The sequence below is a fragment of the Pelodiscus sinensis genome, chromosome 1, assembly GCF_049634645.1.
Source record: "Pelodiscus sinensis isolate JC-2024 chromosome 1, ASM4963464v1, whole genome shotgun sequence".
In the NCBI taxonomy this organism is placed as follows: Eukaryota; Metazoa; Chordata; order Testudines; family Trionychidae; genus Pelodiscus; species Pelodiscus sinensis.
The window spans coordinates 197,292,349-197,308,659 of NC_134711.1; the positions used below are offsets into that span (position 1 = coordinate 197,292,349).

Genomic DNA, 16,311 nt, shown 5'->3' on the forward strand with positions numbered 1-16,311 from the left:
GGATAGTTCAATAATTATTGTAAAGCCATACACTTTACTGATTGTTTTAAATTTATGTAAATTGAAAAGTGAAAGGTGATGAAAGAAAAGATGTGGGCTATAGATGTTTGTTTAAATGGTTATTTATTTTAGATGTGGTTTGATGGTTCTAATGTACTTTGTGTATGTGAGTAAACACATTCATTTATTTCATGTGCAGGGAACTTGCTTTGCTGCTCATGTCAGCTCCTGTTTCTTTCTTCCTTCCTTCCCTAACCCTCAGGTTTCTGGACAATCATATAGCATAGTAGCACTGACTTCCTACTGTAAGAAATCAGTGCTTTTTGCAGAAATACTATGCTGCTCCCGTTTGGGCAAAAGTCCCTTTTGCGCAAAAGGGCCAGTGTAGACAGCTGAGATTTGTTTTGCGCAAAAGAGCCCCGATCGGGAAAATGGTGATCGGGGCTTTTTTTGCACAAAAGTGCGTCTAGATTGGCCATGGACGCTTTTCTGCAAAAAGTGCTTTTGCGGAAAAGCGTCCGTGCCAATCTAGACGCTCTTTTCCGCAAATGCTTTTAACGGAAAGCTTTTCCATTAAAAGCATTTCCGGAAAATCATGCCAGTCTAGACGTAGCCTTGTTGTTATGTGTGGAAACATATATATCGAGGTCCATCTGACATCAGTGCTGCATTTTGGTTTTTGTTAATCAGATACTACAGAAGGAAATCATTAGCCCAAAATATATGCAACCTAAATATAGAAGAGTGATGAAACATGAGAGAGAGAGAGAGAGAAAGTATTAGGAATTAAGTACTATGAGGAACTGTTGTAAAGAGTGATTCAGGCCACAATTCAGCAAAACATTTTAAGCACATGTGTAGTTTCACGGACTTTAATGAGTCTATTCAAGTGCTTAAGTTTAAGTGGTTTACTGAATCAAATGACTTGTTCATGCTACACAGGGAAGTTTATACCAGGAGCAGGAACTGAATTCAAGTCTGATGAGTTTTAATCCCTTTACCACAATACCATCATTTCTTCTCTTGAATGAGGATAATGTACTTTTGTAAAACAGGTGTGAAAAGTCAGAACTCTTATTTTTAGATGTGATTTTTATTGTAATAACATATGAAATATATATATTTTTCTGAATTAAAATATTACTTTGTACTTCTCATTGGAAAATGATAGCTTAATTGCATATAACATATTTTATTTAAATCCTAAGGCATAACACCAATGATTACCAATGCAACTGGACAGCTGGTAGCTGATGAGATTGGACGATTTACTGATTTTGCACCAGTAGCAATGCTTCGATCAGCTCAAACACAGATGCATACTCACCAGAAAAATAGGGACTGCATGAGTGATGCACTTATAGCCTTTCCTAATGATCGCTCAGCCAGCATTAGGCCTGGTGAACGACATAAAAAATATAGGTAATGTTTAAATAAAAAACAGTATTAACAATTCTATTACTTGTTTCAAAAGTAGATCAAGATCAGTAACTTATAATATTTTAGTATATTTTCAGAGTTTAGACAGAAGATTGTTTTTACTTATAGCTTTCTTCTGAGTTGCTTCTTATTGGAAACTGCAGGTGCAACTATGAATTCTTGCATTTTGTTGTTGTCTTTATAAAGTCAAATACTGATAATTACCAGTAACATAATGGGGATTTGCAATAAAATATTTTTGTGACAAAATCAGTAATATTTTCAAAAACCCTAAATAATGAATGTACATAATGAAGTTTTATTTCTCTCTAAATATGTAGGACTATTTTTACGAAAGCTGACCGATATAATTATGTGGATCCAGATTTTGCCTATACTGACTATGAAGAACTGGAAAAGCAAGCAAATAAGCAATACTACATAGATTTTATTAGAAATTTAAGACAGCGTCGCTTACAAAAAGAAGCTACTAGGTAAAATTTTATTTAACAAATGAAAAATACCTAAGGCCTTGAAGCAGCAAATACAGATTCTTAACTTCAGTGGGAGTACTCATGAACTTAAATTTAAGCACTTGCATAAGTGTTTGCAATGTTGGGGCTTTAGTTTTTAATGCATTCCAAAAATTTTACTGTGGTGGTGGTGTTTTATATACTTAGGGTTGCTTTACTGGTCAAAGCTTGTGGGCAGAGGCATAACGAGAACAAGTGGTTGAAAGCCAAAGCTAAACAAATACAGAGTAGAATTAATGTGCGTTCTTTTAACAGAGAGGGTAATCATCTATTGGAATAAAGGCTTCTTTTTTACCTTGAAATTTAAAAGATCTGGGCTTGATGCAGGAATCACATGGTAAAATTCTATTCACTGTGTTATGCAAGTGGTCAGAATAGATCTGGGTGCGCAGTAATTTTTGCAGGGAATCCACTCCATGAATTTTGTAAGTTGCCAGGGGCCAGCTCTGGGCTCAGAGAGAGAGATAGCTGGCTGCTGGAGAAATCTTAGAAACAGTGCACTGCCCCTTAAGAAAGGCAGTCATCTTGGTCACTCACCATACTTCAGACTAGAGTAGCTCCGTTGTGTGTGTCCCTCTCCCCAAATGCTATTCTACAGAGATGGCGTACAGATGTAGGAGGATACCCTTAACTTCAGCACTCCCTCCTATGCATCTAATACAGGGGTCTCCAAACTTTTCAGCCCGAGGGCCGCATTAACTATCAAACAGCAGTTCGGGGGCCGACTACACACTTGAGGTCCAAATAAAAAACAATCAAAACATGGATGTTGTTTTAAATTATTTATTTAATATTATTTTATTCAGTTATTATTTAATAACACATTCATACACTACACATGAACACCTGTATTAGTGTGAATGGTGAAATTGTTTCCTGGATGCCAAAATAGCAGACATTTCTGGCTTTAGATTTGTTGTCCCTAACATCAACAGTGACCTGAGATTATCATCGGACAAGTTTGTTCTCAAATTGTTCTTCACGTATTTCATTCTTGAAAATGTTTGTTCACACAGGTATGTTGTTCCAAAGATTGAAAGGTACCTTGATGCAAAAGTTTTGACATTAGGAAAGTCTTCCTTGGGCAAAAACTGGTAAAAACCCACCAGTCCTATTTTGAACTTGTCCCTAAGGAGGTCATTTGCTTGCAACTCAATGACTTCCAGCTGCAGTTCATCTGGGCAACTGGCCACATCTGCTTCAAATGGGTTTTGAAACAATCTCACTTCTTCTGCCTTTGAATCCAAAAAGGTCTCCACGGGCCGGATGAGAGGGCCTCGCGGGCCGCATCCGGCCCCCGGGCCGTAGTTTGGAGACCCCTGATCTAATAGGTAGGTCCTAGGAGAAGTTGGGCTGCAGGATAGAGCAAGGTGGAAAGGGGGAAGGGACAAATGAACACACGCTGCTGATACGCTCTGTTAATCAGCTGAGCGGGCCAGATAGAAATGCTGGGTGGGTGGGATCCAGCCCACCTCTAGATTAGATGAACACAATGGTTCCTTCCGGCATTAAAATCTGTAAAATTACCTCACTAGAATTATCTATATTTTAAATTATAGTTTTCTGCAGGGAAATGAGGGAAAACCAGAGTGGACATTCCTGATTCTTTTTTAAAATTTACTCTTTACTCCTCTTCTACATACCCACAAAAAGGAAAAGTCAGGGACATTTTTTTATTTAGCTCTTTAAAGTTCTCTTTTCCCTTTCCGATTGCTTTAAGAAATCACAAAAATGCATGTGGACACAATTGCAAGTGTGGGTTTATTAATCTGTATCTAAATATTGCAAATGTGTTATAATAGCATTGGGAAAGTTTTATCTATCTTTGTAGAGTAATCTGATCAGACATACAAAAATCTCAGATTTAACTTCTAGTTAAATCTTTACCACAGTTTTTAAAAAAAATTGAAAATAAGGTTTACAATGTGAAAAGTCCAAGTACTAGTGATTATTTTCTATAACAAATACTGTAGTTATTATAGGCAGCAAATGATGCCTATAATTAAGGTTTCCTGACATTCCTATTACAGTAGAAAGCCCCTTTCCACTTACAACTTTGCCAAATTTTAACCATCTGGGTTGAAAATTTGTATGAGAGATCTGCTTCAGGCTATTTTATTTTATTGAAAGTTTTCAGCTAAAATGGTTCACTTGCTTCGATGAATAAGGCTAGGGAAAAATAAGTTCCACCCTCGTTAAAAAAATCTTTTAACTGTTTCTCTAAGACACTACTGCCTCTGTGGCTATGTCTAGATTGCAGGAATTTGTTGACAGAGGCAATGCAAATGAAGTGCTCATTAGCATTTCTCACACTGTCATTTGCATAGACTCTTCCGATCCCTTTTGTGGAAGAGGATTTTGTGCAAAAAAAGCAGTGTAGACGGGGCCATTCTGTGCAAAATCCCTTATGCCTCAAAAAAGGAGGTATACAGGATCTTGTGCAAAAGGGTTTTTTTTTTGATGACCCCATTTACACTGCTTTTTTGTGTGCAAAAACCTCTTCCTCAAAAAGGATTGGAAGAAACTATGTAAATGACAGCATGAGAAATGCTACTGAGCACTTTATTTGCATTGTCTCTGCCAACAAATTCCTGCAGTCTAGACTCAGCCTCTGTTTTGGAGAAAGAGCTTGATGTTTGACGGCTATTATACCATGTCATCCTTTTGCTTCCCCTATAAAAATTGTTTCAAAATTGACCAGGGTTTAAGCCTCTGAAAAAAATCTCAGTGCACACATGTTTAGCTGAGACTTGCAATTAAATTCTCTGAATATTCCATTTGGACTGATTGTGCTCCAGTTCTGGGTGCCATAAGCTGAACAAGTGTTTCTGTGCAATTGCGACTGTAGTTGCTCATGCTAGCAGCCAGGGGCTGCTGCGGCATCAGTCACCTGAACAGAGAGCAGGGAAAACAACAAATAGTCTGGTAGCACCTTAAACACTAACAAAACATGTAGATGGTATCATGAGCTTTTGTGGGCACAACTCACTTCTTCAGATGACAGGACAGATGACAGAAGTGGGTTGTGCCCATGAAAGCTCATGATACCATCTACATGTTTTGTTAGGCTTTAAGATGCTACTAGACTATTTGTTGTTTTTTAAGATTTTCCTGTTACAAGACTAACTTGGCTACCCCTCTGAAGCTTGAGAGCAGGGAGACTGTTTCCCCTTTGCTCTTAAAGCTCCCACTGCTGTGATCTAGGACCTGAACTGTCTGAAGAGCAGTGAGGAGTTGGGGGACAGAACAGCAGGAGAGGTTGTAGTAATCCAACGATGGTGAGAATCCACGGGGGCAAGTTGCAAAACGGAAGACAGGAAGTGATGAGAGGGGACAGGAGGTGGTGGGGAACAAATGGATCAGCAACAGAGGTCAGGATGTGGTAGAAGAAGGTGTGGGGAGAATAGGCAGAGAGTGGGACTGGTTTAAGATAGGGAAGGTTGGATGGAGGAAGAGGCAGGGAGCAGGTGGGATTGAACAAAGGCAAGTGGGGGTAGTGAAGAAGGATTGTCGAGTATGTGGGCAGCTTGCATAAGAACAGAGGAAGAAGGAGATAGGAACCAGCGAGAGATGTTGGATAGGAGCAGGGGGCAAGTACTGGGATGGTGGGGAATATGGGGAATATATAGAAGAAGAGGGGGGCAGAAGCTAGGGTTGGTGTAGGTGCAAAGAAAAAGAGAGAGTGTGGGTTAGGAGTCATAGGTGAATAAGAACAGAATGGGAAATGTGTTTAGAACTGAGGGGTGAGCATAAAGGAGCAGAGGGGGATAAAGGCTTATGGGGGATGGTATGGAAGGGTCTATAACTAGTAGTACATACTCCCCTACAGTACCTGGAAATGAATACATGAATTTCTACATTCTTCATCTGTTGGCAACTAACTGTGAAACCCTCTGGCAAAGTGTGTCTCTCATCCCCTATGATGGCTCAGCTCCATAGAGGATAACTGGTTACTACTGGTGCCAGATACTTTGTTAACTTAAAAAATAGAGACGAGTAAGTCCTATGGCACTTCAGTGATTAACCACAATATATAGAATCTTGAGATTTTGTGGTCAAAACCCACTTCACCAGATGGATTGGAGTGGAAATAACAGAAATCAAGATCTATCTATCTGTCTTTCTGTTATTCCCAAGGGAAGGATCTGACACCTTTGGGACATAGGACGGATAAGGGAGGCCCAGAATGTAGGGAGGTTGGGGGGTTCCTCCAGTGGCACAGTGGATGAGGTACCCACCACCAGAGGTCAAGGGTTCAAGCACCGCCCATACAATATATATATAATTTAATATTATTTTATATATATAATATAATGTGTGTATAGCTGACAACTGTAGCACTCCTGTTAATGAGGCTAATTAAGTGGACTGGATGTGCCCCATACATAGCTTTTGATGTGGAAATGCAGATGTTAAAGGCAGGATTTCAACATCAAAAGCTATCTATGGGACACATCCATTTCACTAAATTAATCTCATTAATGTTTCAAAGGCAATCAGTAAAAAGTTAGAAAATGCAGAAGTTTGCTTCTGCAATCTTATTTCAGTCCCTCTATGTGTATATGGTGTAATACAGTATTTATTTATAGAATCACCTACAGTTTTTAGCACAAGGCTAAGTCAGTGCATATGATCGATGGTGCTCTGAAAATTAGTGTTGTGTAATGGATCAGCTCTTGCCTGTAAGACCTCATCTCATTTGCTGTAGAAGTTAGTGTCTATTGAATGGGTGGGGAATTGCAGGAAGAGAAAGGATGGTCTCTTGGTTAAAGCTGAATGCTATCTGGAGAACTGGATTCTATCTAGAGTTTCTATGTGATGCTGGGAAAGTCACTTAAGCCAAAATATTCACAGTTGGTCATCAGTTATAGTCATGTTTTCTGGATATTCACTGTAAGACACCTGTGGCCAGATTTGAAGGAATTCTGAGTTCTTGTGACTGCAAGTGAAGTTGATTACAGCTATACTTTGAACATATGAAGTGCAGTGTAAATGCTAAGTACTGGAAAAATTAGGCCCTAGGGGGCCGAATTAACAGACACTACATAAGTTGGACATTTTCTAAGTTTCTAACTTTGCACCCTTAACATTCTTGGAGTTTGAATGCAATTTAACTTAAATTTTGCAATAGTATCAAAAACCTCACAATCCAGGTTAGGCTCCATTGTTCTAGGTACTGTACTGTACAATCCAATAGTAAATGATCGGCTGTGCCTCAAAGACACTACAGTAGAATTGCTCAAAGCTTTTGATACAATTGAAGAATTTTTCTGTAAAGAAATATGCTATTCCTAAGAACTACTTGAAATATTTTAAAATCTTAATTAATTTTTCATATGCATAATATGGGACATTTGTTAAGTTTTCGGAAATTTGGACTTTAACCTTTTGATTTTTCTAAAGGCAATATAACAGTCTTAACAATCCTGTGAACATAGGCCTAAAACCAGCTTCAGGGCTCAGGTCACCAAAGATCACAATCTCAGATTTATACAAGGAGAAACAGAAACTAGAAATAACTCCTTTAAAGGCGGACTGTCTGCTAAGTAGTCGAAAGCTAGCAGCACTTGAATCTAAATCCTTAAACAATGAGGTAAGTTGGGTATTTTTACATATTATGAAATATACATTTTAAATAAAAGAATAATATAACATTGAGAGTAACTGAGAGAGCATTTTCTCTGGCTTTCCATAGGTTTGTGATGGGCTTAATGCTGTGCCATCTTATCCACAAGAGAAGGAAGATTGTAGTATAACTTTGACACCAAAACAGCTTTATCAGATACTCATTGGTAAGATATTACTGAGGTTACAGCATTTTATTTTGCTAGCATTAAAGTATTTAATAATAGTAGTTTAATCGACACATTATAATTATTTGTGTTAAATATTATGTGCTTTATATTCATGTCAGTGCTTGGCAGTGTAGAGGTGCAGAACATTTAGATTTGGAAGAACTGATGTATATCTCCCTTTGTAAACTCGTGTGGACTAGTCGTGGGGTGCGATCACCCCCTACCGAGTGGGCAAGGGGGCTCAGCGAACCCCCTCGTCCTCTAACCCAGCCGGGATCCTTGTCGTGTGTCCTGTAAGATGGGTGTGATCACCCCCTCCCTGCGGGGCAGGAGAGGGGGGTTCAGCAGACCCTGTGTCTATACCCCGCCTTAGTGGAGGGGGAGGAGGCTTGCACGCCGAGTCTTGCCCCTCAGAGGGGCGATACCCTGGCCGGCCCTGCCATCTGGCCGCCGCAGTTCGCACGTCAGTGTGCGTTCTGGTTCTGAAAGAGGTCGGGTGCTCAAGGGGGGTTGGGAGGGGAACCCAGGACCACCCTCTCTCTGGGTCCCAGCCTGGGGCCCTAAGTGCAGGAGCTCGCTGTCGCCCCTGCACGGCAGATGGGGGGTATTTCCTCTCGTAACACGTCTGCGCACGGTTGCCAGAAGGCCCCCGCCCCGGGTTGCTTCCTCCCGGCCCCCGGAGCACCCCTGCCATTCCCCAACGCCTACCGGGATTCTGGGGTCCGGGTCCGGGGTTGTTCCGCAGGGGTCCTGTCGGTCCTTCTGTTCCTGTGGATCTTGTCCCGGCAGGGTCGCTCTCTCTGCGGGCCGCGAGGTTTGTCCTGGTCATCCTCCGATCTGGGACTGACTGACCAACCTCCGGCCATGGGGGCTGTCCCAGGAGTCCCTGGGATGGGGATGGGCCGCCTGCTGGTCTTGGGCACGCACCCGGTCCGTCCTGAGCCCCAGTCTGTCTCTACCTCCCTGGGAGGAGGCTGCCCCCCTCCTCTCTGCCAACGGGCCTTTTTAAAATGGCCCGCCAGGCCGGCCGCGATCCAGAGGCCCCACCCCTCCGGTGACGTGGCGGCTTTCCCAGCCACGTCCCGGCTGTCATTCCCCACAACGGCCCCTCCTTGACCTCTCCCGGAGGAGGGGCCGGTGGCCTCCTGCTGGCGCAGGCGCAGCGGCAGGTTCCGGCCCCGCCACCATCCTCCGGCGGCCCCGCAGCGCAGGGGGGGGTTCTTCCCGTGGTCCCGCTCATCTCCCAGCGGCCTTGGCCGCTCAGTGTGTGGGCCGTTCGTGGCACGTCACACTAGCTATAGTAAGTCATACTACAAGTGTGATATACATATGTCAATGGATGAGGGCCATTCATTCTCTGAAGCTTCCCCATGATATGTGAAGAAACATTAATATCAATAGGAGTACCCTGTCAGTAGTTGTCCTCCTAGGAGAGGATTCTGGGAAGGAAACATATATAGTGATATTAGAATAGAGAAGGATGACTTAAAATCTTTTTTTAGATCAAATTTCAGGATGGTGTGGTGTGACAAGGAAGAGACTTGTTACCATAAATATTTGTTTGATTGCACTGTAAATATGTACAGGCCATACAATGTAATTTTCCTGAACTTATAATACAGACTCATTGATATTTTTTGTTTAAAAAAACCCTATGGCTTGACGCTGGAACAATTCAATTTGTGTCTGCATATTTAAGTGCGAAGGGAAAGGTAGTCTTTGGGTGTTCAAACTTCCTTTGTGAGGGTATGTCTACACTACCACCCTAGTTCGAACTAGGGTGATTAATGTAGTCATGCGAACTTGCAAATGAAGCCCGGGATTTGAATTTCCCGGGCTTCATTTGCATGTTGCCGGGCGCCGCTATTTTTAAATGTCCGCTAGTGCGGACTCCGTGCCCGCGGCTACATGCGGCACGAACTAGATAGTTTGGAATAGGAAGCCTAATCCAAACTATCTAGTTCGTGCCGCATGTAGCCGCAGGCACGAAGTCCGCACTAGCGGACATTTAAAAATGGCGGCGCCCGGTAACATGCAAATGAAGCCCGGGAAATTCAAATCCCGGGCTTCATTTGCAAGTTCGCATGACTACATTAATCACCCTAGTTCGAACTAGGGTGATAGTGTAGAGATACCCTGACTGTGTGACTTGCATTATCCCCATCTGCTGCCCCTAGGGTTTTATTGTTGTATATAGATAGCCTCAACACAATTTTGATTAGGGGTTTTCATTGAAGCCTCCTGCTACCTAAAGGTTAATCTTCAGCCACTGAATCTACTCAAAGAAGCCTTCTATCATGGAATTCCAGCTACATGACTAACTTAAGAGGTCTGGTATTGCATAGCTTTAGTGGCAAACTAATGGAACTTAGCAAGTAAAATGCATTCTGGCAGTTTATTCCATGTAACAAAAGGAAAGCTATACCTTGCACTTGCTTAAGATCTAACCACCTAAGATACGAGGAAATCATGAATACTGGGTGGCTAGTAGTTAGAGGGAAAATTTCAGGTTTTATTCAGATTTATCATACATTTGAAAAACAGAAAATAGATCTTGTCAAATAAACTTGATATTACTTTTATGAAATTATAAGTTTGTTGATAAAGGTTACTTTGTAAACTTCTATGAGACATTTGACTTAGTACCACATGATTGGTAAAGTTTGTAGAAGACATGAAGTTTTGGTGGAATGGTAAATGATGAAAAGAGCAGGTCACTTACAGAGAATGATCTGGATTGCTTGTTAAACTGGCACAAATTACATGCGGTGACACTAAGCACATCTGTATTCACATCCCACAATCTACTGTAATAATCTGTATATAAAATACCTATTGTGAGGTATCAATTGAAAACTAATGACTCAATGGTCATTAAAGTCTTGTATGATGCATATGGTGGGGATTAAGAGTTATGGATACATTCTAGAATTATGATAAAAACGAGTTTAAATCAGGAATGTCAAGTGTTATTAAATGGGTCTGCCTTAGATAAAGGAATACATATTTGATTGTCTGACCAATCTTCAAAGAGAAAGAACATCAGTTTTTATATATGAGGTAAATAAAACTACTAATCTAACAAGTGAGGGAAGAGAGACTATGGAGCTTCCTTCACCAACAGACTTCATGTTGTCTTTCTCACAGCTTGAGTACATTTTACGTTGAGGAGTAAGGATCAGAAAAATCCTTTTAAAAATATACATGTCCCCATCTATAAAAAGTCAAATGTCAAACCAATCTGATAGCTTTCTTTGATAGAATAACGAGTTTTGAGGATAAGGGGAGAAGCGATGGACGTGGTATACCTAGACTTTAATAAGGCATTTGATATGGTCTCGCATGACCACCTTATCAATAAACTAGGCAAATACAACTTACATAGGGCTATTATTAGGTGAGTTCATAACTGGCTGGATAACTATTCTCAGAGAGTAGTTATTAACGGTTCACAGTCATGCTGGAAGGGCATACATAACAAGTGGGATTCCAGAGGGGTCTTTTTTGGGACCAGTACTATACAATATCTTCATCAATGATTTAGATGATGGCATAGAAAGTATTCTTATTAAGTTTGCAAATGATACCAAGCTAGGAGGGGTTGCAAGTGCTTCAGAAGATACGGTCATAATTCAAAATGATCTGAACAAACTGGAGAAATGGTCTGAGGTAAATAGAATGAAGTTTAATAAGGACAAATGCAAAGTGCTCCACTTAGGAAGGAACAATCGGTTTCACACATACAGAATGGGAAGTGACAGTCTAGGAAGGAGTACTGCAGAAAGGGATCTAGGGGTCACAGTGGACCAAAAGCTAAATTTGAGTCAACAGTGTGACGCTGTTGCAAAAACAAACATGATTCTGGGCTGCATTAACAGGAGTGTTGCAAGCAAGACACAAGAAGTCATTCTTCCACTCTACTCTGCACTGATTAGGCCTCAGTTGGAGTATTGTGTCCAGTTCTGGACATCACATTTCAAGAAAGATGTGGAAAAATTGGAGACTGTTCAGAGAAGAGCAACAAAAATGATCGAAGGTCTAGAAAACATGACCTATGAGGCAAGGCTAAAGGAATTGGGCTTGTTTAGTTTGGAAAAGAGAAGACTGAGGGTGGACATTATATTGGTTTTCAGGTATCTAAAAGGCTGTCCAAGGAGGAGGGAGAAAAATTGTTCTCCTTGGCCTCTGAGAATAAGACAAGAAGCAAGGGGCTTAAATTGCAGCCAGGAAGGTTTAGATTGGACATTAGGAAAAACTTCCTAACTGTCAGGGTGGTTAAACACTGGAATAAATTGCCTAGGGGGATTGTGGCATCTCCATCATCAGAGATATTTAAGAACAAGTTAGACATCTATTAGGGATAACATAAGACTGTGCTTGGTCCTGCCATGAGAACAGGAGACTGGACTTGATGATCTCTTGAGGTCTCTTCCAATTCTAGTATTCTATGAGTCTATATACTGGCCTAGAAAGACAGGGCATCTAAATCTCAGGTGAGAAACAATTTAAATAATCTGATTGCATACAATATTAGGCTACGTCTACACTGGCATGATTTTCCGAAAATGCTTTTAATGGAAAAGTTTTCCATTAAAAGCATTTTTGGAAAAGCACGTCTAGATTGGCAGGATGCTTTTCCGCAAAAGCACTTTTTGCGGAAAAGCATCTGTGGCCAATATAGACGCGTTTTTCCGCAAAAAAGCCCCGATCGCCATTTTTCGCGATCGGGGCTTTTTTGCAGAAAACAGTACTGTGCTGTCTACACTGGCCCTTTTGCGCAAAAGTCTTTCAGAAAAAGACTCTTGCCCAAACGGGAGCAGCATAGTATTTCTGGAAAAGCACTGACGATCTTACATGAGATTGTCAGTGCTTTTCTGGAAATTCAAGCGGCCAGTGTAGACAGCTGACAAGTTTTTCTGCAAAAACAGATGATTTTGCGGAAAAACTTGCCAGTCTAGACACAGCCTTAGAGTATTATAAGAGTGTATAGAGTGAGGTCTCTTCTGAAAGCTAATGACACACTAGTGATTACTATCATTCATTGCCAAATATGTTAACAGTGTATAAAGAAATATGGGAATGTGATGTTATTATGCTTTAATGTCTGTGGCCAGACAGGAGGAAACAAGTCTTTCCCAGAAAATAAATAAAAACTGCTTTCTGTGTCTCCTATGTAAATTAAGCATGGTGGAATCAAAATAGTGGAAGCCTCATTCCCATACAAGGAGATGGGAAGCCCACTGGAAGGGAAGGATAGCACGAAGTCATTCTGCCACTTGAAGCAAGTTCATTAAATATTGGAAGGTTATTAGCAAAGACAGAAACTATCTTTGACATCTATCACTAGATAGACACAAAGGAACAGAGCTCTTGCAAGTTGAGAAAGATGGTTCCTGTTTTTGTACTATAAGCCAACCCTGCTGTGTTGAAATGGAAAGGTATAGTTATCCCACTTAAGTTAATAAGCTATGATATTCCTTTTATTTCTTTAGAGGAACAAATGAACTTTATTATTGCTCTGAAGCCTCTAACAGAGGCTGAACATTACGGAGCACACAGGTTTTGGAAAATTCAGGACCAGGAATATATTGGGGTTACCTATCAAGTAGTGACCAACACTGGTGAAAACTAGAATGGGGCTGTAGGGCTGTAGATAGGCAGCTGGAATCAGAGCTGCTGAAATAGGTATACAGGAACTCAGGATATGACCTGCACACTTGTAGGCTGGTTGTGACCATCCTAAGTTGGAAGCTGCTACAGCAAAGCAGTGTGAGGCACTCAGGGTTACAGAGCAAGTGGTGACACAACATCTTTTCTGGATTACAGCCCCAAATGCAATTACACTTGCATCTTAATGGAACCAAATACAAGATCATAGATTGAGTACAAATATTACTTCTGTTTTTTGTAGGATTGGGGTATTGTTTCTTCAAAAGCAGTGACTCTGAAAAGGACTTAGCAGTCATGGTGGATAATTAAGAGAACAAAGCTCCCAGTGAAAAGCTATAACTAAAAAGGCTAATGTGAATCTTGCTATGTATAAAAAAGAATATTGAGTAGCGATCAGGAGGTAGTACTGTATACAGCACTGGTGAAACAATTACCGTATCGATACCATTTCTGGTATCCACACTTTCAAAAGGATGTTGAAAAATTAGATAAGGTTTAGACAAAAGCCACGTGTTAAGAAGTTAAATCTGTTTAGTTTATCAAAGAGATGGTTCAGAAATGACAGAGAGAAAATAGATTTGGTGCTAGACGGCTCTTTAACTTAGCAAAGGCATAACAAGATCTAGTGTCTGGAATCTGGCACACATTTTTAACAACAAAGATCGAATAAAACTTATAAAGTGATGGATTCTCCATTACATAAAGAGCTGAAATCAAGATTGATGTGTTTCTGACATATATGTTCTAGTTCAATCTAAAATCATAGGTCTTGACCTAGTAATGTCTGGGTGACATTCCGTAGCTAGTGTTATGCGAGGTCACATTAGGCGATCATTACGGGCCTTTAAAAAAATCCCTATGACTTGAAAATTAATAGAGAAGTTGAGAAATGAATATAATATGGAGACATATTGTGTATATAAGAGGCGGAATTGAAAATAGTAAAATCGTCAGTGGTCCTGAAGAGAGATGGGGTTGGGTTTATACAGATTGTTGTGTCTGTAAGGATATTGACAAGAGGCCAAATGTTTGAGTTTGAGAGGGAAGCTGTTAGTCACTGATGAGGTTTACATATAAAGTGAGTGCATGTACAATTAAAGCTGGAAAAGTACAACTGGAAACGTTGTTTGCATAATGTTTTTACACTCAGTATTTTAACTTATTAATAGCTTTTTCTGTAAATATTCATAGATAAAGTGATTAAACCATTCAACAGTATCAAATACTGTTGCTTTAAGTACTGGAAAGTAAAAAGCACACAATCCTTTGAGCCTGGTTCATAAACATGAGCACACACATACATGTGGAGGAAAAAATAGCCAAATTGCTAGCAGCATTACCTCACACTCTGTCAAGTGATTGGTTTCATTAGGAAGATGTTGGCCCAATATTGCCCTTCATTTCTGTAATTTTGGACTGAGAAGTAACAAGTTGCATAATTGGAGAAACAAAATTTTTTGTTTTTTTGTTTTTTTTGCTAATGCATTTGTTCTCTTGTCATTAGCTAAGCTGCGGAAATGAACAAAGAGACTTCTTGAAATGTGATTTGAAAAGTTTAGATTCTCTATTTAACAAGGAGTCTGTTAAAGGCTAAAAGGCTGTGGTTTCTCAGGTGTAATTTCTTAAAAAGATTATTGTATGTAGAAATTATTACTAACTGTTCTAATACATGTTTAATTCAAACAGCTATATTTTAATAAATTATCATTATTGGAACCTTCAGATACAATAATGATATTTTGCATATATATTTCTCCTGCAATATTTACTTACTGTTGTAGGGAAGTGGAATTAAGATGTAAAATGTAGAACTGAATTTTGAACCATGCCACTGCCTACATACAGAATGGAGGGTATTTGAATCCTAGGTTTTGATTTCAGTCTGTTTCTACTACTGCAGTTTATTTTATTTTTTTCACATTTGTGTAATTTGATGAACAAAAATTTAGGATAGTGATATAGATTAAATAGAACTAAACCAGCAAATTTGATTGTTTCTTTGGCTGTTTTTGTTAATGTTTAAATATACATTTCACTTCATGTATATTCTAGGGCCCTCCACCATAGACTTTGGTGAAGTTTGTGTGCACTCCTCATCTATGAGAAAAATGCATATAATCAATAATCTGTCTGTGCACATCTGGATACAAGTAGAAATTGAAAGTGAGGAGCTACAACAGACTAGTCCACTGTCCCATGTGTTGCCACCTCTTTCGAAGACCTACATTCCAGTAGTATTTGAGACTAATGCCTTGGGGAAATTTCAAAAGTAAGGCTATTTGTTTTTTGATTCAGATATTAAGTGGCAAAAGAAATGTACACATTTTTCACATAGTCAGTTTAAATTAAATATTATTATAATGAAAGTTTTGTTTTGTATGTAATGATTTGTTGATGTATACATCCAACACCTAGTTTTACACACACAGCTTTTGCCACTATAATAATATTTATTAGTGATATGATTTTTATTCTTTTTGACTGGCAAAAGTTATACTGGCAAAAACGTGCTTTTGCCATGATATCTTATTTCATTTGGAAAAGCTGTGCTGTCCGCAGTATAAGCTGTCTACCTTAGGAAGATTTGCCAGTTTAGCTATACCGGAAAACCTTTTCTAGTGTGGGCCATGTCTCAAGATGAAACACTAATTATACCTATACAGTCTTGGAGGGTTATCCATGTTTGTCTGTTACTTTAAAAACAACAAGTAGTCCTGTGGAACCTATTTTATTTGTGCGCACACACACACACACACACACATGGCTCGACAAATAATGCAATCTACTTGCCTGTGGCAAGTAGATTGCAAGCTGGAAGAGCCAGGTTTGGGCGATCTGCGCATGCACAGAACGATCTGTACATGCGCCGATCGCTGGACAACGCGGCTGGTGAG

General features: G+C 40.0%; 1 protein-coding gene across 5 annotated transcripts in view; it reads left to right on the plus strand.

Moving 5' to 3' along the window:
- CFAP47 (cilia and flagella associated protein 47) overlaps window positions 1-16,311 on the plus strand; it is a 665,273-nt gene that overhangs the window by 34,042 nt on the left and 614,920 nt on the right. For all 5 annotated transcript variants that reach the window (XR_012898421.1, XM_075913261.1, XM_075913262.1 and 2 more), the window contains exons 10-14: window positions 1,209-1,422; window positions 1,761-1,913; window positions 7,356-7,545; window positions 7,648-7,744; window positions 15,470-15,686. Coding sequence is in view for 4 of the 5 variants with exons in the window: in XM_075913261.1 (XP_075769376.1) it covers window positions 1,209-1,422; window positions 1,761-1,913; window positions 7,356-7,545; window positions 7,648-7,744; window positions 15,470-15,686 (871 nt within the window). In the remaining variant the exon portion in view is untranslated. The remainder of the gene's footprint in view (window positions 1-1,208; window positions 1,423-1,760; window positions 1,914-7,355; window positions 7,546-7,647; window positions 7,745-15,469; window positions 15,687-16,311) is intronic.